This window comes from Parasteatoda tepidariorum, chromosome 9, assembly GCF_043381705.1.
Source record: "Parasteatoda tepidariorum isolate YZ-2023 chromosome 9, CAS_Ptep_4.0, whole genome shotgun sequence".
Lineage (NCBI taxonomy): Eukaryota > Metazoa > Arthropoda > Arachnida > Araneae > Theridiidae > Parasteatoda > Parasteatoda tepidariorum.
The window spans coordinates 1,738,054-1,761,441 of NC_092212.1; the positions used below are offsets into that span (position 1 = coordinate 1,738,054).

A 23,388-nucleotide genomic window follows, 5' to 3' on the forward strand; every position below is an offset into this window, starting at 1 on the left:
ATACAATCTAATCATTACATCGGTTTATAATACTATAGGCGTAAATTGAGCGCTTCAAAAAGTGATTATATAAATGCATGATTCAAATATTATGTGTAAATATCTATTGGAAAGTAAAGTAATTTTTTTTTACTTTTCAAAAGAAAACTTTTTCTGCAAGAACTCAGTAACATTCTGTGACACTGTTGTCGTTTCACTGCAATTCTGTCAGTGGGTTGATGTGGAACACATACAATTAAAGTTATTCTAAATGATAATTTCTAATTTTCTTAGGAAAACTCTGATGCTTCAGTTTGTGAGTTACACAGATTTCTCCAATGACACGTTTCGATCTCTGAACATCAAAATTAAAAAAAGTGTCGAGTCTGTTGCGGGAGAAGATGAATATAAAGATTTTACTGACAAGCATAGGTAAATTATTTTTCAACCATGTTTATATTGAAATGTTTTTAATATAAATGATATTCAATTAAATTTTTTTTGCCTTCTCTATTTTCAGATCTCATCCACCCAATTTAATTGACTTCAAGTTCGATAGTAGTCTTCTACACGATTATAACGGACCCTTAAAGGCAAATCAGCTTGCTATGGATGATATGACTTATGATGCATTACGGGAAAAGTAATACAAATGAATTTTTTAAAAAAAGAGATCTCTTTTATTTGATTTTAAAATACTATTTTTTTGTAAATTTGTTGATTCTTTGTGAATATTTCCACTTAATTGTCCAGGCTAATGATTTATTAATACATTGGCCACAGAACAAGTGCAGTGTTTTCACTACAGCGCGAGAACATGAGAGTCTCGCATATTTTTTCCTTCTCTCACATTAAAAAACGATTACTGCGCGAAATTCGCGCACTCTATTAATAAATTTCAAAATGCACGAATCTCTCGCTTTTTGGAAAAAGTTTCAGCTTGCACCATTTTGAATAAAACCCGTTTCAATTTTCTACCTTGATCTTTCATTATTTTCAACATCGGTCCCTGTTATCTAGCTGTTTCCTTATTTACCAGTATTGTTCAGAACCAGTGTGAACAGCAGAACAACATTTCCCCGAACGACGGAACCCCGTTTCAGAACACATTTCTTTGCAACCACGTGTTCACTGCAGGTAAGGTTTCTTCATGTGAGACGTTTAAATTTTTTGTCACTAATGAAAATGAAACCTTTATACATAGCTGCCAACTGTTCAGAATTTTTTAGGATTTGTTCCTAATTTTTAAATCCAATCTGAAAATCTGATATTTTTATAAAAAATCTGAATTTTCATAAAATTTTTGATTTTAAACCAATCCTTTTTTCTGATCGCCACAAGCACACATCCTGTGATTATTGTGCTAAAGTAATTTTTAGTAGCTTTTTATTGGAAAATATTATTCCAATAGCTGTCTGTTGCTGATTATTTCACTAAATTATTATTTTTGGAAATTTTTTTTTGTAGTATTTAAACACTTGCATCAGAAATATTTGTTTATGATGTAGATTATTATTTACCTGTGTTTTNGGCTGTGAAATCTATGCTGGAAGACCTAGCATAAAGTATGAACATGGAAATATAGTAAACGAACTTCACCATTCTATAGCAGAAGTAATTGAAAAGCATATGATGGCAGAGGATTGGAAAGTGTGTGCACATGCTGCAAATTTACTTAGTGATTCCGAATAGTTTAGCATCTGTTGAAAGGTCTTTTAGCACCCAAAACCGAATTAAGACAAAATATCATAACAGATTGACTGATAAGCATTTGAGCACTAATGAGAATAACTGATGAAAAAGTAGACATGGAACATTTTCCATATGATGATGCAGTAAAATATTCTAATTTAAGAAATAGAAGATGTTAAATATTATAATTAAAGAAATAATTTTTTTCGGAGTCTATTTGTGTTTTTTTAATTTTTAGAAATCTCACTTAACTTTTTGAAATCTTACCCTGTTATTGAGAAAAGGTGAGAAATTTTCACCCAATTTTTTTTCTGTAATGAAAACACTGAAGTGTTTGAGATACTTATATGCTTTTCCAAAATATTCGTCTCGTAAAAAAGATTTTTTTAAATAAAAAATGGTTTTACTTTCCAATTTGAATAGCCATTATAAGGGTTTTTAAAATATTATATATATAAGAAGTAGACCTCTGGAACCAACCCTAAAGGGTTGGTTACGGAGGTACTCTTAGGGCAGAATTTTAATGATACCGGGATGAATTAATTCATTAGCAATTATGAACCAAAGAAAAAATTATTTTGAGGATATTTAATGGGAGGAATGAAATTTTAGTTTGTTATCAATAATACTTTTTTTTAAAAAATTAGATTTTATATCAGACAGTTTAATGTGTTGGACTGGAATAGCATCTGTTTTAGTTTTTTGGTGTATGCAATATGAAGCTGAGTTATGTTTCTCGTTAAAACGAAAATGTGAAAAAAAAAACTATAAATTTTAAAAATGTTTATCAAGAAAATTTAAATGGTGAAGTTTGATGAAAAGAACAATTTTGAATTGAAAAGTTTCGTGGGAGATACTAATAATTTGCTTTATTTTTATGAATTCGTATCCCTCTCCTAATTTATTGATTGTATAGATAAGAATAAACTTATATATTTTCAAATTTCCCAAAACTTGTTAGAAAAGGGTCGTGACTCTCGATATTCCGGTAGCATTACCGGAATTCAAATCCAGTTCTCCTCATTGGAAGGCGAACGCTCTATCCCCTAAGCAATCGCGACTCTTATTTAAATATTCATTCAATTTTAAGTTTTTGAAACTTAAAGGTAGGCTCAGTCACTTTCGCCTCGGACTATCGAGACTGTTACTGTAATACAATTTATGCCATCAGTTATAAAATTTTGGAAAATTTAATAAAATCAGTCCTGAAAAAATCAGCGAAATTTCCTTTTCTGAATTTTTTGCGGCCACCCTGTTAATGAAATTTGGCTTAGCTTATTGTATTGCAGCAAAAAAGACTTGCATGCTTATGGAGCATGAAGATTTTTATATATGTTATTATTATATTATGTTATAATTTTTATGCATATTTAAATAAAATGTATATTAAAATAGTTAAAGGATGTATAATTAATGTTTCTTAGAGTTGTAATGTATAAAATGAACATTCTTAATAGCAAGCTTGTTCAGCTTTTTTTTTCAAATTGTGTGTTCTTATGCTTGTCTTTCTCATCTTTATTGCCTTGTCTGTTCTCTCTACTTCATTTTATTTCCTTTTGATCCATTAATATCTTAATTCAAACCAACCAACTAGTGGGAGAACTTAGATTAGGAGTGTTTTTCAGTTCTTTTGAGTTCTCTTTTGTAACTAAACTTTTGCTTTCAGGCTTCTCAGCATAAAAGATAAAATTTCCCAGTGTCAGGCAGTTATTAAAGAAAAGGAGTTAGAAATTGGTCAGTGTGAGAATGAAATGAAATCTCTACGCCAAACATCAGAGACAGAAAACATGTAAGGATCGATTTTTCTATGATTATTTTTTTGTTAATTTTTGAATGATGTTTAAAATTCTATTTTAGTGAAAGGAATGCACTCCTACAATGTTATGTTTATTTTTAACTATTATTTGTTGCATTACCAATATTAATTGTAGTCATAAATTAATTTGATTTCAAATTCTAATTGAAATTTTTTTTTTCTGATTAAAACTAAACAATGGGAAAAAAGCACAAATAAAATATATGCTTTTATTATTTTTTTTCATATGAAGCAGAAAGTTAACACTTTCTTTATTTGGTTCCTAATTACTGCTTTTGTCATATATTTTGTATCAATAGTCTTAATATGTTGAATTTGGAGTTTGTTACATAGCTGCTAACTGTTCCAATTTTTTTTTTTTTTAGCCTTGTTCCAAAAATACGATTTTAGGTCAGAATGTTCTGCATTGCAATATTCCATATATCTCTCAAGACCCTTGTTTTCTGGAATTCCCCTGATTCAAAAACATAATCTGGCAGAATTTTGAAACTTTTGCTAAATCCGGTTAATGAGGTGTTTACATGCAAATGTTTTTCCCGCCAATTTGATTCTTTTAGTTTGGCGGATGTTCGCTATTTTGAATTTTTGGTAGTGTGCTGGAATTTGCTACTATCGCGATTTTAATATCATTAATAGATTTTCTTGCATACCTGATTTAGAAGTTGCGATTTGCATTTATGGGATTTAAAAATCGTACATCTTGATTCCTATTCATGCAACTTAAAAATCCAATATCGCAGTTTGTGAAACCAATTAATTCGATTTGTATTCATGCGATTTAGAAATCCAATATTGCGATTCGTATTCACGGGGTTGTAATATCAGACATTGATTTTTCATATTTACACAAGATAGATTTAAAAACTACACATTGTGATTCGTATTCACGCAATTTAAAAATTCAATATCGCAATTTGTGTTTTCATGTTTTTAAAATCCAACATTGCGATTCTTGTAAAAACTAAGTTTCATCTAGAATCAGTTACTATATATATGTGTGACATTCTTCATTAGTAGGTAATTTAATTAAAAATGCAAGTTCAAAAAATTATATTAAATACGAAACATGCATGGTATATAATTACATGTTTCATATTATTATCTTAATATCGATTTTTGCAGAGTTTTTCCCTTTGTTTACCCCTGATTGGCTTATCAAGCTTTGTGTACCTATTTTTGTTTTTAATAAGTTGGCAGCTATGAAAGATCACCTGACATTAAAAAATTCATTTCTCATGCTTCAACAGGCTTAGTGTTAAGCGACGTGCCATTGGAATTCTGCAGAAGGAATTGAATGAACTCTTGTGTCAAGAGCAGCGGCATCAACAGCTCCACAACCTCATCTCAGGCTGGCTTGACAATGTTCAGGCTAACAATCTTCCGCAGGGCATTGAATTCTTTGATCATTCAAATATTCATGAAACTGTTGTAAGTAGTGTTTCAAAGGAAATTAGAAATTTTGTTCCTTTTTATTTCATTTCACTCACTTATCTTCTTTTCTTAAAATCTTAGAAAGATGCTGATACTTCGAGTTTGAATGCCTTAGGGAAAAAGTCTGCTCGAATAATCATGTCGAAATTGCGACAGCCTTTTCATGCGTTTCAGAGGAAGACAAATGTTTGTATTTTTCTTCTTAGCAGTGCTTTCAAAATTTAGTTTAAATAATTATTGATTATATATGATACAGTAAAACCTGTTTAAGAAGTTTTCATGGGAATGTAGGAAAAGATTTGTTAAAAGGGAAAGGCTAAAACTATTTTTTTTTTTTTAAATAAAAAGTCATAACTGTATATTATAAGATTAATACGAAGAAGCTTTTGTTTATATTATAATATTTATATATTAAACTATACTTATTGAAATTTAACTTAATAATAAAAAAGGNAATACATGCAAAAGACAGAATATAAATATCTTGTTTATGTTCGAAGTTATAAATTTTTGAAATTGTAAAGATAATTTTGGAACACCCTGTATATTAGAATGATGTCTTGTTCAGAAATAATGCCATACAATGGATAACTGGAAGGTTTCGAATTTTTGATATATGAGAGTTCTTATCTGCTTTTTCAAATTTTATCAAAATATTAATTTTCTCCTCATTATATTAGGCTTTACTTTAATTCTCCTGGCAGTCGTTTAATAAAGATAGTTAGTTCAAAAATTTTATTCTAAGAAAAAATTTCAAACACCTTTCACTCCTTTCCTCATTTAGGGGTGGCAAAAAGAAAGAGTCAAACTTGTTTCCTGTTTCTCAAAACTTCTATAATCTCCTTTCTTTCTTATTGTATTGCTCTGAGGACTCATTCTCTTTTTGCTCTTACTGTTACATGTGTTTTTCTGTAACAAGTGTGTAGGTTGGTCAAAAGTTGAAATCTAGAAATCAAACTTTTTCAAGAGCTAGCAGTTTTTACCACAATGAATTTCATCTCTAAATCTTTGAACATTTGTATACTTTTTTTCCTGGGGACTTTCCATGTTTTGGAAGGAAACTTGATAGTTTGAAAAAATTTTTTAGCCAAGAAAAAGTAGAATACAAAATTTCTTAAAAAGGAACTAGTTTGGTACTATAAAAGAAAGGATAAAATTGTTGACAGGTAGAAAAGTTCACATGTATCGACTTAAGTGGAAAAACTTTTTCTACAGAAAACAGATATCACTGTAGATCCAAATATTAAAATTGCTAAACTCAATGATGCAACAGCCCATAGAGGGCCAAGGCCTATTCTGGCCATCTCAATTATTTTGGCAGTGGACTCTGGGGGCAGGAGCAGTTGTTCCCGTTGGGTGATCAGCCAGGTGCAGAATCCCCAGTGTTTAGTTCCCAAGCATGCTCGGTACTCATTTTATTGACCCATTGAAGAAATGAAAGGCCGAGTCGACCTTGCCCGGTACGAGGATCGAACCCGGGAACTGTGGCACGAGCGACGCAGCCACCGGGTTTCAAAATTAAATTTGCAAGGCATATAATGTTTGGAAAGACATTGGAAAGTTGTAAAAGGATCTAAGGAAACATTTCTAAAATAAATAAATAAATGAAAATTCAGATATTTAAACACTGAAAAACTTGGCTTCATATAATACAGTATTTCCTAACAAAATATGCCACACCTTAATAGAAACTTATATAAAAACAATGTTTATCTTAAAATTCACTTAAAAAAAATTAGAAAGATAATTTAAATTTAATGCCAGGTGCTGCTTCTATGATGTAAACAAATAATCTAGATTTTAATATAACTTTAGGGATATTTTGAGGCATACCAAAGTTAGAATTGAAAAATTAAGATTAAAGAAAAAATTATTTGAAAATTGAATTGTTTTTAATGAGTTATGAGAAACATTGCAAAAACGCAATAGGCATTACCACTGAATTCTTTAATGAAAAAAAAATTAAATTTAAAAGTTTCCCAATAAAACTTAAGATAACAACTAGATATCAAGAAAGCCAAAATGAAAATAATCTAATAATGTTATTTATAAATTTACCACAAATATTTATTTTTTCGAATGTATAATTGTGGCTTGTTGACAAAAAAATCTCAAATAGGATCATTTAACTCAACATCACAGTCATGTGATACTTACATTCCTGTGTTAGATGTAGCATTATTAAAAGTGCTGTATTCACATTTCGATACTATTTTGTACCTTAGTTTATTAGTTCTTGTTCAGCATATCTTTCAAACAGGTTTTTTTTTTATCCTTTTAGTTTTGTTTAACATGTAAGATACCTTAGTTAATCAATTTTTTAAAATGTAATTTAAATTAAATTACCATTATATTTAGTATAATAATCTTCAATGTCAATGAGATGTCACTGACTTATATCATAAAACATCTATGGTTCTTTATTAAAAGCAAACTAGAAAAAACAAAATGTTCCTGACTCTTTAAAATCATTCAAAAAATAATAAATGCATTAAACAATTCAATTGATTTGTTGTAAAGGGAAATATAACAGTTTTATAAAGATGGCAAATCAATTGGCAAGCTTCCACAATCCTTCTTTAAAATCTAATTTTCTATGTTAGTAAAAACATTTTAATTTTAAATATTAAAAATTTCTGTCGAATGAATAATTTCGAACAAATGAATTTATGAATTAAATTAAAATTTTATAAATTGGTTTTGAGCAAACTTTTCAAATGTTTTTAAATATTTGTATTGGTTAGCTACAAAACAGCCATTTTATGATTTGACAAAATTGCATAAAATGGCATTTATGAAAAAAAAAATTCAACTAGAATTTGCAGTCTTAAACTTTTTCTTAAATTGCTAATATTTCAATTTCTTGATTAAAATCTTAAAGTTTACAATTACAAAATTTGTGATTAAGGTATCTAGGTTATATATTGTGTTATGCATCAAAGATTAGAGCAATTCTGTGAAGAGCTAAATGTCCTTCTAAACCTATTTCAGTAACTGCTATGTTTCCAAATGTGAACAGCTATAAATTTTATAACTGTAATTTAGAAAATAATAAGAAAGTAAGAATGAGATATTTCCCCCATTTGTTTTATTCTATTAATTATTTCACGTTATATTAGAGCCCTCATTTGAATGTACATTATGGTTATTGCCCAATAGTTATACGAAACTTATTATACAAAATTTGCAAATAGTTATTCAAAATATACAAATACATGTACAAATAGCTTTACAAAAAAAAATATCTATTAAATAATTCGTTTAATTTCTTGAAAACTTTTTTTTAATTGTTATTAGAATTCATTTGAAGAATCATTTTCAAGCCCTGCAGTTCATCAAAGTTACTCACTGACAAGTCCTGGGAATGATAATGTAAGTTTTTAAAAAGTACATTTTATTTTGGATAATGATTTTTAAAAAAATTATTTTTGCAATTTACTGTATCCCTTCTTAATATAATTTGAAAATTACCACTGTAGATTTATACTAAAATATAATTCGTACTGACTGGAATATGTTGAGAAAAAAATGTTAATATCATTCAACAATCTTTTGTTAAAAGTCTTGTTATTAATAATCCAAAATTTCATTTTTTTTCCATTTAAAATTTGATAATTTTTTTCATATTTTTTTGTTGATATTTTTCTATGTGAAATTAAAACTTTAAATAAATAGTATGTAGTTGACAAAAAAATCATGTTCATTAATTTTGTTTGCTATATTTCAGGGTTCGTTGATTTAAATCTGCTTGATTTAAGTCACGATTTAAATCATGATTTAAATCAAATGATTTTTTTAAAAAAATCATTGATTTAAATCAACTATATTTTTTTATCTATATATATTGATTTTAAAAATTAAAAAACAGTGTTTTAAATTTTTGATACTTTTATAATTTTCTTTTCTTTGTGTTAAAATTTAATTTAAATAAGTTGCTGCATTAATTAATTTTAGTTAACGAAATTACTTTCTTGGTGTGTGTTAAATTCCAACACATTTGAAATTACATTTTTAAAAATCTTTTGATTCTTGAGATTGAAAGTACAGATTAAAGTAAACATTTAATGCTGTCTTAATATAGACTTGCATAGCTGTAGAAAGTAATTAATAAACATGAATTTCTTTCAAAAAATAATACAAATAATGTTAATTAAAATTCTACCTTTTGAATGAAAAAGCGTGAATTAAAATATACATCATATTTTATTGGTGGAAAATGTATATTTCTGAAGCTTGAGGTTATATGAAAAAGAAATTACCCTAATATGCCAAAAACAGAAAAAGAAAAAAAAAGGCTGATGAATTCAGATGTTTTTTTCCTAATATAGTGTCATTCTTCCCTTTCAAACTCTTTCAAAGTCTATTTGATGCAGTAGGGTTATTAACTGGTATTTTTTTCTCATAATATGTTTACAGTATCTTTGACATTATCTGATTTTCTATAAAGAAATTTTGTGAAAAAAAATTCCAATGAGTACATAGATTTTCTAATTTTTTTTTAGCTTAACTTATCTATTTTGACATAGAATTAAAAATGAATATTTTAATATAAAAATATATAGATTAAATATTTATTTATTTTTTGATGAATGACTACATTTATAAACACAGTCTGCTACATTTATTTTGTCATTTTAAAAATCAAGAGAAAAAAAAAAGAAATCACAATTTTAAATTAAAGTTATGGTTTGCTAACTGAAACTTTGTTTTAATAGTTAAAGTACAGGGGTCTGTCCAAGCCAAATTTACTACCGTTTAACGGTACCTTTACAAATTCAACTTTAGGAAAAATGATAGAATAATCACACAAAATACTTTTTCTTAAAATTTTATTTTTGTGTCTCGTAAGAAACAATAAATCCATATTTTTACTATATTTGTGTTGATTTTTTAATATAATTTTTAATTTTCACAAAATAGGTACCTCTCAGAAAAACCCAGACAGACCCCTGAAGTATTCTTTAAATTCTCTATTTCATCTAGTCTTTAAATTTTAATCATGCATTTGTTTCAAAATGGTTGCTATGCATTCAAAGCCATGTATTATAATGAAAAATTATTTTAGTTAGAGCTTCTAAAATATTGTTACAATATAGTTTTAATATTAAGTTAATTTGATTAAACATTTATAATTTTTTTTAATCATAAATTAAAGTTCTTACAGTGTATTTGAATAAAAATCAAAAAAATCTGATTTAAATCAAAAAAATTCGTCTTAAATCAAAAAAATCTGATTCTTTTGATTTTTTTAAAAAAAAATCACGAACCCTGCTTTATTAAGTCTTGTGCATAGATTTTTTTTGTTTGTAATTTAATGAATTCTTAAATACTTTGTAAATAATTAAAGTTTTTATCTAAAACCTATTGTAGTACTAATTAATCATTTATATTTCTCATTTATTTTAAATGTAAGACTCAAACTTTTTTTTTTTAAACAAGCAATGAATATTTAAAAAAATGTTTCATTAATAATTGCCCATATTTTACACACATATTTTTCTTTTTAAAACAGAAATTTTGATCAATACCTCAATTTATTTGTGTAACAACTGTTAAGTATAATATTTGATATGGTGCATATTTCCTTTTCATCTTTTTTAAAGCAATAATTATAGTTACAATAGAGGCCCAATTATGCGAGTAAATGTGGACCATGACTCACTCAGATAACCAAAAAACTCGATTAAAGCAAAGAGTATAAAAACGGAAAGAGTAGGTATAAATGTAATATATTTAGCAAATACAAAATTTATATGAGACATGCAATTCAATTAAAAAGCTTACTTAAAAGAGCTAACTTTACGAGAATAAAAGAGTTTTTACTTAAAAAAGTCTTTAATTGGTTTTTTGTTTTGCATTATTTTGGCGCTTTTCTGCAGCAATGTTTTGCCATTTTTTTAGGGATAACAGGAAAGCTGGTATCACCTCTTGTTCAATATATTGAATAGTACTTTCAATAGCTTTTAATCCATTTGTATGAGAGATTTGTATATGTTGATTTTCATCTTCACTGTCTTCGTCTTCTTCGCTAGATTAATTTTTATTATTGACGATCGTTTCATCGGATCAAGTTTTATATATTTCGTTTTCTTGCGTGCTTGGAAGATAAAATGCAGATTTTTTTCCGATGTTTTTCTAGTTTTAAAAATAAAGTAGAACAAAAAATTCTTGAATTATTTCATAGCTCTGTTAAAATGGAAACTCAAATAATCGAGACTCGTAATATTTGTAAATGTGAATTTTCTCTGAGTGAAGAAAGAGTGATATGACCCCCTAAATTCTTATCCTAAATCCTAAGTGATTTATTAAGTTTTATAAAAAGTATATTTGTTTTGAAATTTTGGCTTTAGTTCGCTACCATCGATAAAAATATTTGGCTGAAAACTCAAATGTTGGAGGATACGAAAGGGTGACTTGTGGCAAAGCTAATAAAAATAAATAAGAACAAATAAAGAAAATTTTTATGGTCAATTAATAGATTAAAAATGCTTATTTTGTAATTTAGTTATGAAAAAACTAGCTTTAGTTTGACAAACAGTTCATTTCTTATTAAAGTGTAAAAATTATCGCAGCTTTCTTTTGAAATATCTGATTTTTGACTTTGAGTTCCTTTATAATCTTTAATTGTTTATAAAATAATGATTTGAAGTAATGATTTAACCTTCAAAAAGTTGTTCCCAAGTACACAAGTTCAATACAAGGGCAAGGCTATTGTTTTCCAGGACTGATCTAAAAGCTTCTGAAAATATTGTTTCAATTATATACCCGTTAAATGTATTTTAAAGTAAACTCTGCCTGTTGTAATGTGCTTCTGTGTAGGAGTTCCAGAAACAACTTTAAAAGTTCTCTTTTAAGAATGCTCTTCAGTTCTGTTTCTTAATAATTCCAACATCCACAAAGTTTAGCACATTTTTTTTATTTTTAAGTTGTGGGGAGGATTCGTTCACTATATTCTATGTGCAAATCTATTTGTCCTCAAACTTGTCTTGTCTATGAAACTGGAAAATCTAATAACACTATTACGCCCTTTGGTTGTGGTGATTAGAGAAAAGATATCAATAAACAAACCTATATTTAGTTATTAGAAATGTTCAATCCAGAGAATAAAAAACGGACCACTCTGAATAACTTTTGATCTAATCTAATCATCGGATCTTCACATTCTAGGACTCAATCTTGATGTTTCGAGAGGGTGACTTTAAGTGTGCAAATTAATTGGTGCAGACAATATTTTAAGTTACGAAATCAGACACAATTTTTTTTTTTAATGGTGGGCACTTGGAACTATTGTCCATTGGCCTCAGAAAGTGCCAGAACTACTACCCTCTTCTTGTTACCCAGTGGGCACCTGTGGCAAAGCCACGAAGGTGGAGCAGCATCGCTGACGTCACTCACGGGCGTGACACATTCACACAATTAAACACACAAAGGAGAAAGGACATAGAACACACAGAGAGAGAAAGAAACATCCATGCCCAGAGCGGGATTCGAACCTGCATCCACTGGCTCCGCAGTCAGGCACGCTAACAGCTCGAACAAATGGCCGGCTAAACACAAAAACTTATTTTTGATGAATAAGCATACCTTTCTTAGCCGGATTTGAAGTTTTGACCCCCCCCAAATATAGGGGGTAGCCACAATTCGGGAAATAGGGTCCCTGTAGTTTGGTCAAGAGAGCCATTCAAAATTTGGAGCCCCTAATGTTAACTTTGTTTTTTTGCATATTTCGCCATATATCGAGAACTTTTTACGCGACTTGAAATATCTTTGCGCACAATGCTGAAATTTGGATAAAATCCATGCAAAAAGAAAATTTTATTAAATATTTACTATTTTTATTATTTTATTTAGCAATATTGAAAAAATTTTGAATTGTAAGGTATACAATTTTTTTACATAATTTTAAAGAATCTAATCTTACATGGCAAAATACAAAATTTCAGCAAAATCAGTTGAATAGCTCCTGAGAAATTGAATTTTTAAAAAGTCGTATATTTGCAGAATTTATTTTCAGGATTTCTAAGGAACTATTCAACCAATTTCGCTCAAATTTTATACTATGCCATGTAAAATTAGATACTTCAAAATTATGTAAAAATTTATATGTACTCACAATTATGTACCTCACAATTCGAAAATTTTACAACTGTTGTTAAATAAATTAATAAAAAATAAAAAATATTTACTAAAATGTACTTTTTTTGCATGGATTTACCATTGTATAAATGAATGTTATAATTGTGTGCAAAGATTTTTCAATTCACTTTAAAATTTCTTGAGAAATACCCAGTTTTTGCAACATACGCAAAAAATAAACGTTAGGGGGTCCACATAAAAAATAAACGTACTTTCGATTGCTCTCCTGACTAAACTATGGGGACCCCATTTCTCAGATTGCAGCTACCACCTATATTTTGGGGGTCAGAAATCTGAATCTTTCAGAAAAAGGTATGTTTAATTAATTCGTATGTTTGAGGTCACCCCCTCAAGCCATTAAGATGGAGTCCTAGAACGTGAAGATCTGGTCATTAGATCAAAATTCATTCAGAGTGGTCCTCTTTTTGTGCGTGCACTGTATATCAAGATGATAAACTAATAGAATCAACAAATTTTTCTATTGTTACATTAAATGGCGTAGATTTAGCAGTGCCATTTTTATAAATATCTTACAGAGGTTTAAAAGGTGCTCTTTGTAACTCTCATGTTTATTTCTTGTAGGTTAATCTTAATCCATCTTACATGAGTCTTCAAGATGAAGATTGGTTTCATGGTGTTCTGCCACGAGAGGAAGTGGTTCGCCTTCTGCAAAATGAAGGGGATTATCTCGTTCGAGAAACCTTCCGGAACGAGAGCAAACAAATCGTTCTCTCTGTCTGTTGGGAGGGTCACAAGCATTTCATTATTCAAACAACACCAGATGTAAGCATTTATTTGATGTTCCTTTTATTTAAAAATGGCTTCTAACCAAGGTTTCTAAAATCAGTATCAAGGTTTGATAATGTTTGAAAATACTAGCATTTTTTAAAATTGTATCACAATACATTTTGTGTTACTGAAAATGTAACTAAATCATAACTATGTAACATATTATATTGCAATAAAATGTTTAATAAATGTGCCATAATTCACATGTTGCAATGGAATAGTAACAAAATAAATAAGTGAATAATAATAAATATAAAATTTAATAAAAAATATAAATTCTAATTATTTCTTTACATACCGTAAAAAAACTGGTTTAGTGTTTAAAAATTGTGTAAGCGGCTTTAAGTCAGAAAATGTCTATGTGGGAGTTAGCTTACTGTTTTGCCAATGATAATTAGACCCCTTAAGAGATGTTTTCTGATGACAAAAGGAATTGTACTGTAGTTGTAAAATTTTGAAACTAATTTTATCCTTTTCTTAATCAGGTGTGATTGTACTCCGGGGTACCCCGGAATTCTGAATTTTTCGTATCATTTTTCCGGGCCTAAAAACTAGAAGCATTGTATGCGATTTTTGCTCAAATATCATAGAAATCCGCGTATCTCAAGACCATTGGTTTGCGGACTTCTGCGAATCAGAAATTTATACTCCGACTACATTTTTAAGCTTTTTATAAATCCCGTCAATGTGAGTATTACATACATTCTTTCGCCAATTTGACTCTTGTTTTAGTGGATTTTCACCATTTTGAATGTTTGGAACTGAGTCACTAATTTGCTAATATTGCGATTCTTATTTATGCTATTTTAATATCAAATATTGATTTTGGTATTTACCTTATTTAGAACCTGCATGTTGCGATACATTTTCACATGATTTAAGAATTTAATATCACGATTTGTGTTCATGCATTTTTAATACCAAATATCTTGATTCGTTTCCAGGCGAGTTTAAAATCAAATGCTGCGATTCGTATTCATGCATTTATAATATCAAACATCGATTTTCACACTGATACATGATTTAAAAACTATGTATAGCTATTCATATTCATATAATCTAATAATTAAGTACACAGTGATTTGATTCCCCGATTTAAAAATTCAATATTGCAATTCTTGTAAGAAGTTATATTTTTCCTAAATCAGTTACTCTAAAGGTGTGATATTCTGCATTAATAGGTAATTTAATTATAATAGTTAGTTCAAAAAATTATGTTAAATACGAAACATGCATGGTATATAAATTGACGTCGATTTTTTGCACATAAAATTTTCAGGTTTTTGACTCTGTGTCACAATCATCCCTGTTTAATAAAGAAAAAGTAAAGTTTACTTTTATTTTAATATTTAACATTACAAAACAACTAACTTAACTGATTCAGCCTTCTTTAAGCCTCTTCCAAAGAAGCCCCTCAGTTGTTGGGATTTTCTATTTGATTATGTGATTGTGTTGGAAAATGTAATCAAATAGATGAGCAGTATTTTCCTCCTTGCTGGGGGAAGTTGTGTCTCAGTTAGAAGGAAGTGGGTGTTTTGGTAGTTAGTTATGTTTTGCTTTTGATAGAGTTATGTTATTCTCTTGAAGAGTTTTGTTGAATGTAAAGTTCTTCTAAATAAGCATAGTTGCACAGCTTTCTGTGAATTAAATTCTTCATTTATAATAGATATCTGCAGTATCTGAAGCTCAATAAGTTGGTTCTTCTTTTCAACAGATTGAACTTACTTTGTTCATAACGTCGTGTCTCTTAGACAAACTACACTTTATTCAAAAAATTTGTTTACTAGTTTTGCTTTTTTTTTAGATAGACAGAAAATAAATTCTTAATAACTTTTTACCTGTAGATGAGTTACTAAAACAGTACAAAAGGAATACAAAAATAAAAATATGAAGCAAAAAACTGGAAAAGGGTAGCCAGGAAAAAAACTTCTTGAGAAGGCCAAGATCGAGCCATTGATGATGAGCTTTGTTTTTGCAGGGGAAATTTCGATTTGAGGGACCTGCCTTTCCATCTGTGCAGGAACTGATACTATACCAGTTTCATTCAGGACTTGCAGTGACGGGTCGCTCTGGTGCCATCCTTAAAACTCCTGTCTTGAGAGAAAGATGGGAGTTAAATAATGATGATGTTGAGCTCGTGGAAAAGATTGGAAGGGTATGTTCTTTATTCTGATTGCAAATCTTGTTTTTATATAATTTTGTTATAAACTTGATTCATTACTATTGTATGTTGAAAAAATGTTATTTATTAATGCTTTTTACCCTACAATTAAATTGTAAAGATGTTGGTTAAAGTTATGAAAGGTGGTTATTTGTCGCAACTTGGTATCTTTTGGAAAATAAGGAAAGAAAAAAAATGTTATTTAAGAAATTAAAAATGATTAATTATGTATATAATTCTTTATTAATTATATATACATTCGTGAAGCGTTAAGCAAAGTGATGTGGACGGAACTTCTTGTTATCTAAACTAACTAGTTAAATCTGTTACTTGCAATATCAAAATAATAAGTGCAAAATGTTCAGTTTTGCAAAAAATGAAATGATAATAATAAACCTTCCAAAAAGGTATCTTTTATTAAAAAGTGTCTAAAAATATTTTATGATTGGAATAAGGAAACCCTCTTAAATTCTGTTGTTCTGTTTCATTAACTGCAGGGAAACTTTGGGGACGTGTACAAAGCGATGGTGAGGGCGACGGGGATTGAGGTTGCAGTGAAGACGTGCCGTATGAATCTTCCAGATGAGCAGAAGAAGAGGTTTCTGCAAGAAGGAAGAATCCTGAAGCAGTACAACCACCCCAACATTGTGAAGCTCATTGGTATCTGTGTTCAAAAGCAGCCCATTATGATTGTCATGGAACTGGTACCAGGTAACACACTTATTATTCTCCTCCTCTTATCTTATTCCCTCAATTATCAGGGGTAATTGTATTCCAGGTTTTTCCTATTATTCTTCTCCCACTAAAAACAGGGCATGTGATTTTCCCACGAATATTCGTAAAATTCAGCAAATTTCTAGATTATTGGTTCGCGGACTTACGTGAATAAAAACTTATAATCCGACAAAATAAATCTTTTGTTAAATCACGTTAACGAGGCGTTTGCATAGATGTGATTCTTCCGCCAATCTGATTCTCGCCAAAGAGGTCGCCAAAGAATCTAATTTTTAAAATAGAATTTACCCCCCCCCCCCAATTTCACAGTGTTCCGAATATCTGAATTGAACAAAATCCCCACTCACAGTCATATTTTATTGAAATATAAAAAAGCATTTTATTCAAATATAAAATATTTTTATCATGTTCGTTAAAAATTGTGATGTTCTTTCAAAAACTGAAAGAAGAAACATCATTTCTAGAGGGAGTTATCTTTAAAACTTCTGTGATTTCAGAATTTTTATTATTATTATTTTTTTAATTTTATCAATTTAAAATTCTTGCTGTAGCAAGCCAGTCACTGGCGATTTTTTTAAATTCTGAAATGAGATCAAAATCAAGAGAATTTCTTTGCTTTCTGATGAACAAGAAAAGTATCTTAAGAATATGATTCTGTAGAAAAATAGAAAATATTATTTGTTTTTGTATTTTTTTCCAGCTATTTTATTGCTTCAACTCTTTCTTTACTCTGTTTTTTAAATTTGAAATCTATAAATATGAAGATGCAGAGTATAACACATTTGGTTGTACCTATGATTTCAATGAATGTTATTATTATGCTTTTTTAAATTTATTGTTGTGTTTTTGTCGGAGAAAATAGTAACTGCGTTACAAACATGAAAAATTCTTGGAATTAGTCATGGAAAGTCATGAATTTTAAAATTTAAAATGTTGCAGATACCCTGATTATAACTTTTTTTCTTCTTTTAAAATTCTTTGTTTCATCCATCAAAAGTAATTATAAATGGAATATTAATAGATAAATAAAGAATTCATATTTTAAATAAACACCCACTTGTAGTAAAAAGGTACTCAGATATTCTAGTGGAATCAATGCTTGTGATTCATGATGATTGCCTGTTATTAAATCCATATTAATCATAAATGATATGATATGTTTCTATTTCTTATGCTCCATTTTCAAAGTGTAAAATGTCCCACAGGTGGTTCCCTTCTGAATTTCTTGAGAAACAACAAGCACAATTTGTTGATAACTGATCTGTTGACGATGTGTCTAGAGGCGGCTAGAGGAATGGAGTATCTTGAGAGTAAAAACTGCATTCACAGGTATTCTAAACAGCTTTTTTGTCATTTTTGGATTCTGTTGGAAAATAGTATGATCTTCTCTGCTGGTGCAGATAATGTAAATGAATTTAAACAAATACAGTAAAACCTCGAAACAACAATATTTTTGGGACCCAATAAATATAGTGTTGTAGAGGGATACATTGTTACATCGAGGGCTTACATACTTTAGGGACGCAATATGATTTTTTAAAAATTTTAATGATTGTATTAACTATAAATGTATATATTATCGAAAAAAAATTAATTTGCAGAGTGTTAATTGTGGTTAAATATTAAAAACAATTGAAATACAATAAGATCGCAAATATAACTGAGAATTGTTCTTGTTGAAAATAATCTGATATTATTGTTTATTTATTCATTTTTCTGACTGTTAAGTCAACCCACAAAGTATGCATTGGGTTCAAAGTACAAAAATGATTTTAGTTTGTGAATGGTGCTCCACCCACCCTCTACAGAAAAAGTTCTCTTTCATGTGTAATGCTTTGTGGTCATTTGTGACTCATGATCAGCTTTTAACATGAAGGAAATGAAATCAGATATGAATGTTACATCTGTGACTTCTTAAGTGATAAGGGAGGCAATTCTAAGAATGGGAAGCTTGTGAGGTTGTCACTGCTTCTTGTCAGAAAAATATGGCAAAAGATAATAAAATAGGATTTTGTGCATTATTTGAAAACCAATAATAAATGGAGAAAATAAGGTTGAAATTTGGAGGAAAAGAATTGTTTCACAAGGGTTTATTGCTTCAGAGTAATATTGAGAGGAGGATAACATTAATTGATATGAAAGTTCATTGGGACTACGAAACATTATTGTAATAGAGGGAGTTATTGTTGTATTGGATATCGTAGTAACTTTCATTGTATTATCATTCAATTAAAAAGTTATTTATGGTGAATTTATAAGAATGCGAGAAAAAGGATAATTTGCATTTATTCTAAAAGTTCAATATTATTAGTATTATAAAATTAGGGGAGAGCAGTGAACCTTTGCTCAGCTGTACCTTAGAATGAGCAGCATAGCCTTGCCATCCATTGGCGACTAACAAAACTAACCTGACATAGTTGTTTCCTTAGCCACCATTAGTACTTAGCAACTTTAAAGTGAGATTTGTGGGAGCTAGGAAATAAAAATAAGACATTTTATGGGAATTGCATGAATTTTTTTCCTTCTAATTCTTTCTAATTGATTAGTATTAAAAATTTAGACAGTGTTGAATTTTTAATTTTGTTCTACTTAATACTAGTATTGTTTGTTAATCTGAACAACAAATTGCAAACACTTTTACAAATCATCTATATATATATATAATCTGTTGTACCTTGGGACTTAATTGTTAAGGATTCACTCAAGTTTTCTGCTAATTTCAGTGCATATCACACATTCATAGATTAATCTGGTAAATAAAGAAGCATTTTTTCATTTTTTTTTCAATAATGTTATGATGATGATGAGCTTNAAGAAGAAAAAACGATGAAGTAATACACTAATGATTATTTCCAAAATGATGGTAAGGTAAACATCTTTCAAAAAAGAACGAAAAATCCTAAAATCTTATGAGGAAAAAAAGTAATTTTTTTTAATATAATGGTGGGAAAATTTATCGAATTTCGTTCCGGTTTTTTGGTTTACTGATTTCCAGATAACGGGTTCCACACTGTATATATATATATTTAATCTGTTGTACCTTGGGACTTAATTGTTACGGATTCACTCAAGTTTTCTGCTAATTTCAGTGCATATCACACATTCACAGATTAATCTGATAAATAAAGAAGCATTTTTTCATTTTTTTTCAATAATGTTATGAATGTAAGATTTATTCGTTATATTCTGTTCATTTTTCATATAGTACCTGGATGCAACATGATGTTGTACCTTGGGGTACTTTGCAAGGGTTTAAAAAAATCATTTATTTTTTCCGTATAAAATAACATATTTTTAATTTTAAAAGGTTTATAGATTCTTTAAACAGTAAGCAATAAGATATTACTTACATTTTTACTATAATCTTAAAGTGTTAAGTAAAATTAAAAATATTTGTTTTCAAATTTTGTCAATGTACAATGCCTGTCCCTATTATTTTCTTTTTATCTTATTAATTCTAAAATTTTTTTTAAATATCGTGTGTTCTTAATTATTTCATTTTTTATCAAAAGATCAATACTTATTTAACTCTGCGTATTTGTGTTATTAAAGCAGTTATTAATTCAGCAATTTAATGAAATAAAGGTTACTGACTAATTTTATAATGAAAGTAACATTGTACTTGCTGCTCTACACAAAAATTTTTCCGCATTTTTAAGGTGGTGGTGACTTTTTTCGCTTTTCAAAATTCTGATTATTCTTTTTGAATTTTTAATAGATTTGATATTTTCTTATTAATCGTGAACATAATGTTACAAGAGTTTAGAATTTTTTAAAATAATTTACTTAATAGTTATTTTAGTCATTGCTTTCATTTTAGCCACTACAGTGAATATTTCTTTTTTGCATTAGGACTACTTTCATACAAAATTTACTAAAGAAAGTTCAAATATAAAATCATTGGTGAGTAAGAATCTTCAATAAATCGATGGCGTGATTAAAAGATAAATCAAAATATTAAAAATAAGAAAATAAAATGTTTTGTTTAATTAACACTTGATAAAAAAAATTTTGGGGAGGAAATATTTTACTTGCAAAGTAGGCGGAGTACGAAAAAATAAAAAAGTTTAGAAACCTATGGGCTAGAATTTTTTCAAAAGCGCATCCAGTTTTCAAATTTTAATTTTTTTAAAAAAGTTCTTATGAATGTGTTTATTTATTTGAAGGGATTTAGCTGCAAGGAACTGCTTGGTGGGGCATAAGAATGTTGTCAAGATCTCAGATTTTGGAATGTCACGTGAAGAGGAGGAGTACACGGTCTCGGACGGAATGAAGCAAATACCCATTAAATGGACCGCACCTGAAGCTCTCAATTACGGTAGGACTTCCTATGTCCATATTCTTAAATAAAAATCTGGTAAAAAAAATCAGTTAATAAATTGACCAAGAAACAAAATTTGGAAAAACACTAAGCCCAAAATTTGTCTTCAAATGATGTTATAAAAAAATTTAATTTATAATTAAATTGAAATAGAACAATAGAAACATGAATGTAATATAGAACTTTATCCGGGGACACCATGCAAGCATTCATGTGAAACTTGTCTTTGAATAACTGTTTAACAAAACACTCGATGTAATAGGTGGACCGGAAAGTAATGTCGTTTTGGAGCATAAAATATTCGTTAGTCTTTTTCTTTTAGGCATTGAAAGGTTGTTGCTAACGAGCGTGAATACATTATTGATTAAAAATAAAATCGTGATAACAAATATCAAATGCACCGAAATGACGTTACTTTTCGGTCCTGTACCAGTGTACATTCAGAATTTTTGGTCATTTTTTTCCACTCCTGTGCAACTCCATGATATTTTACCACCTCACCTAGTGGTTAGATAGGATGAAGTGACGCTTACAGGCTGCAAAATGTGGATTAATTTGATAGTCAGCCGGTAAAAGTACTGACATAATTAAAAACTTCATTTTATTCAGAAAACATAAAAACTGGAAATGACAGTCAACATGTTTCAAGTGCTCAAAAATAGGTGCCCGTTTTCACAACTTGCCAGACATGAATGTGAAGAAACAAAAGTGATTTGAAATATAAAATGTAAAGTTGCCAATGAAAAATGAGAAAATAAAGGTGGGAAACAAAGCTATAAAAATCGTAATAGCCGAGAGAGAAAGTGAAAAACAGAACAAGAAACACTACAATGGCCCAGAGAAGCAAATTGGAGTAAAATGCATTTCCACACACTATAGTAAGGTAAGTAATGAATGTCTTTAACAAGGGAATCTGCATTCATATGAATGAAACAAGATTCCAGGGCATCAAGATGAGCTGATGTGGCTGAGGGGAAAATAATTTTAGCATTGTTGAAATTAAATTTTTGCCAGAGACTCCCACAATATACAGCGATTGATGATTTCTCATATTCCTGATAACGGGCATATCTATCGTGTACCTCAAGTATAATTTTTAAAGCGCTTCTAGTTTGTCGCATGCAGCCAATGTGTCAGTGGCAAGGACTGTGGTAAATGCCCCAGCAGCTACCAAAACTAATAGAAGTTAAAGAGACTAAAATTTAATTTCGTTAACTGGCCTAAAAATTACTTTAAAACCAAAACGGGAGAGGATATTACCAATTTTATAATAAAAGGGAGAAAAAAGCTGTAAAGTAACAAGTTCTGTGTTAGGATTCGAAGAAGAGGGCTGTTTGGGTCTAGTGAGCTTAGCAAGAACTGAATCAACTATAAAAGGGTTAAATCCATGGTTAGTAGCAAGCGAGAGGAGGAAGTTAAATCCTGAGTTTAAAGAAAAAGAGTTAGAGCAAAGGTTTAGTGGGCAAAAAAACGAAAGTATGAAATGCAGACGTTTTCTAACAATTAGATTGATTAGAATTCACATTGAAGGCAAAGAAACGGCAAAATGTTTACGGTAAACAGAAGTGGAGAAATTATCAGGGTATTAGTTACAAGAACATCTAAAAAAGGTAAAATAAAAAAAAAATTCTTGTGAAAAGTTATTTGAAAATTGAGGTCAACTGAGTTGACAACAGAAAGTAACATCTTACGTTTCAGTTTCCTGGGATTGTTTATTTACTACTGAGGTCTTATCTCTCAAAGACTTATCTAGCTAGGTCACGAGTGACAAGCACAACAAAACGCAGGGCCTAAGGCAAAATCTATTTGCGGGACAATATATATATACTTAATATTTCTGTTTGCAGCTTAAGTCGCATAATAGATCAATAAAAATTTGCAATGAACAGTCATATCCTTCAAAAAACCATTTTTGTAAGCATTAGCATGAGGGTGTTTTAAGACATCACAGCTTAGCTCAATTTTTGTTTTTTCAATTTCTTTGTTTACCCATTGTTAGTATGGCCAGTCGTCATCGTGTAGATCATGTCACAAGATGGCAAATAGTTGGAACACTCGAAGCGAGCCCACCGCAAGCTACCTGTTGCAGGGCCTTTGGGATTTCACAAAATGTAGTGTCCACTCTATGGAAAGAGGTTATAGAGCTGTGAACAATAGTCTGACAACCTGGTTAAGACCACACTAGGGCAACAATGCCGGTTCAAGACTGTTATTTGAGTCTAGTCAATAGAGATAGGTCTGCAACAGTGACACCACCCGTATAATTCAACATGAACATCCATTCCATGGATATCAGTGACTCCAAGAGTGAATGCAGATGGTCTGTAT

At 29.4% G+C, this 23,388-nt stretch overlaps 1 protein-coding gene across 4 annotated transcripts in view; it reads left to right on the top strand.

The window, feature by feature from the left end:
* The window catches only part of LOC107437806 (tyrosine-protein kinase Fer), a 46,570-nt gene that overhangs the window by 11,724 nt on the left and 11,458 nt on the right, over positions 1 to 23,388 (top strand). For 3 of the 4 annotated variants that reach the window (XM_043045909.2, XM_071184967.1, XM_043045908.2), the window contains exons 6-16: positions 274 to 411; positions 500 to 622; positions 3,338 to 3,460; positions 4,735 to 4,915; positions 5,000 to 5,104; positions 8,216 to 8,290; positions 13,637 to 13,837; positions 15,822 to 15,998; positions 16,502 to 16,715; positions 17,945 to 18,068; positions 20,906 to 21,057. In XM_043045909.2, the coding sequence (XP_042901843.1) occupies positions 274 to 411; positions 500 to 622; positions 3,338 to 3,460; positions 4,735 to 4,915; positions 5,000 to 5,104; positions 8,216 to 8,290; positions 13,637 to 13,837; positions 15,822 to 15,998; positions 16,502 to 16,715; positions 17,945 to 18,068; positions 20,906 to 21,057 (1,613 nt within the window). The remainder of the gene's footprint in view (positions 1 to 273; positions 412 to 499; positions 623 to 3,337; positions 3,461 to 4,734; positions 4,916 to 4,999; positions 5,105 to 8,215; positions 8,291 to 13,636; positions 13,838 to 15,821; positions 15,999 to 16,501; positions 16,716 to 17,944; positions 18,069 to 20,905; positions 21,058 to 23,388) is intronic. The other variant, XM_071184968.1, reaches the window with a different exon arrangement.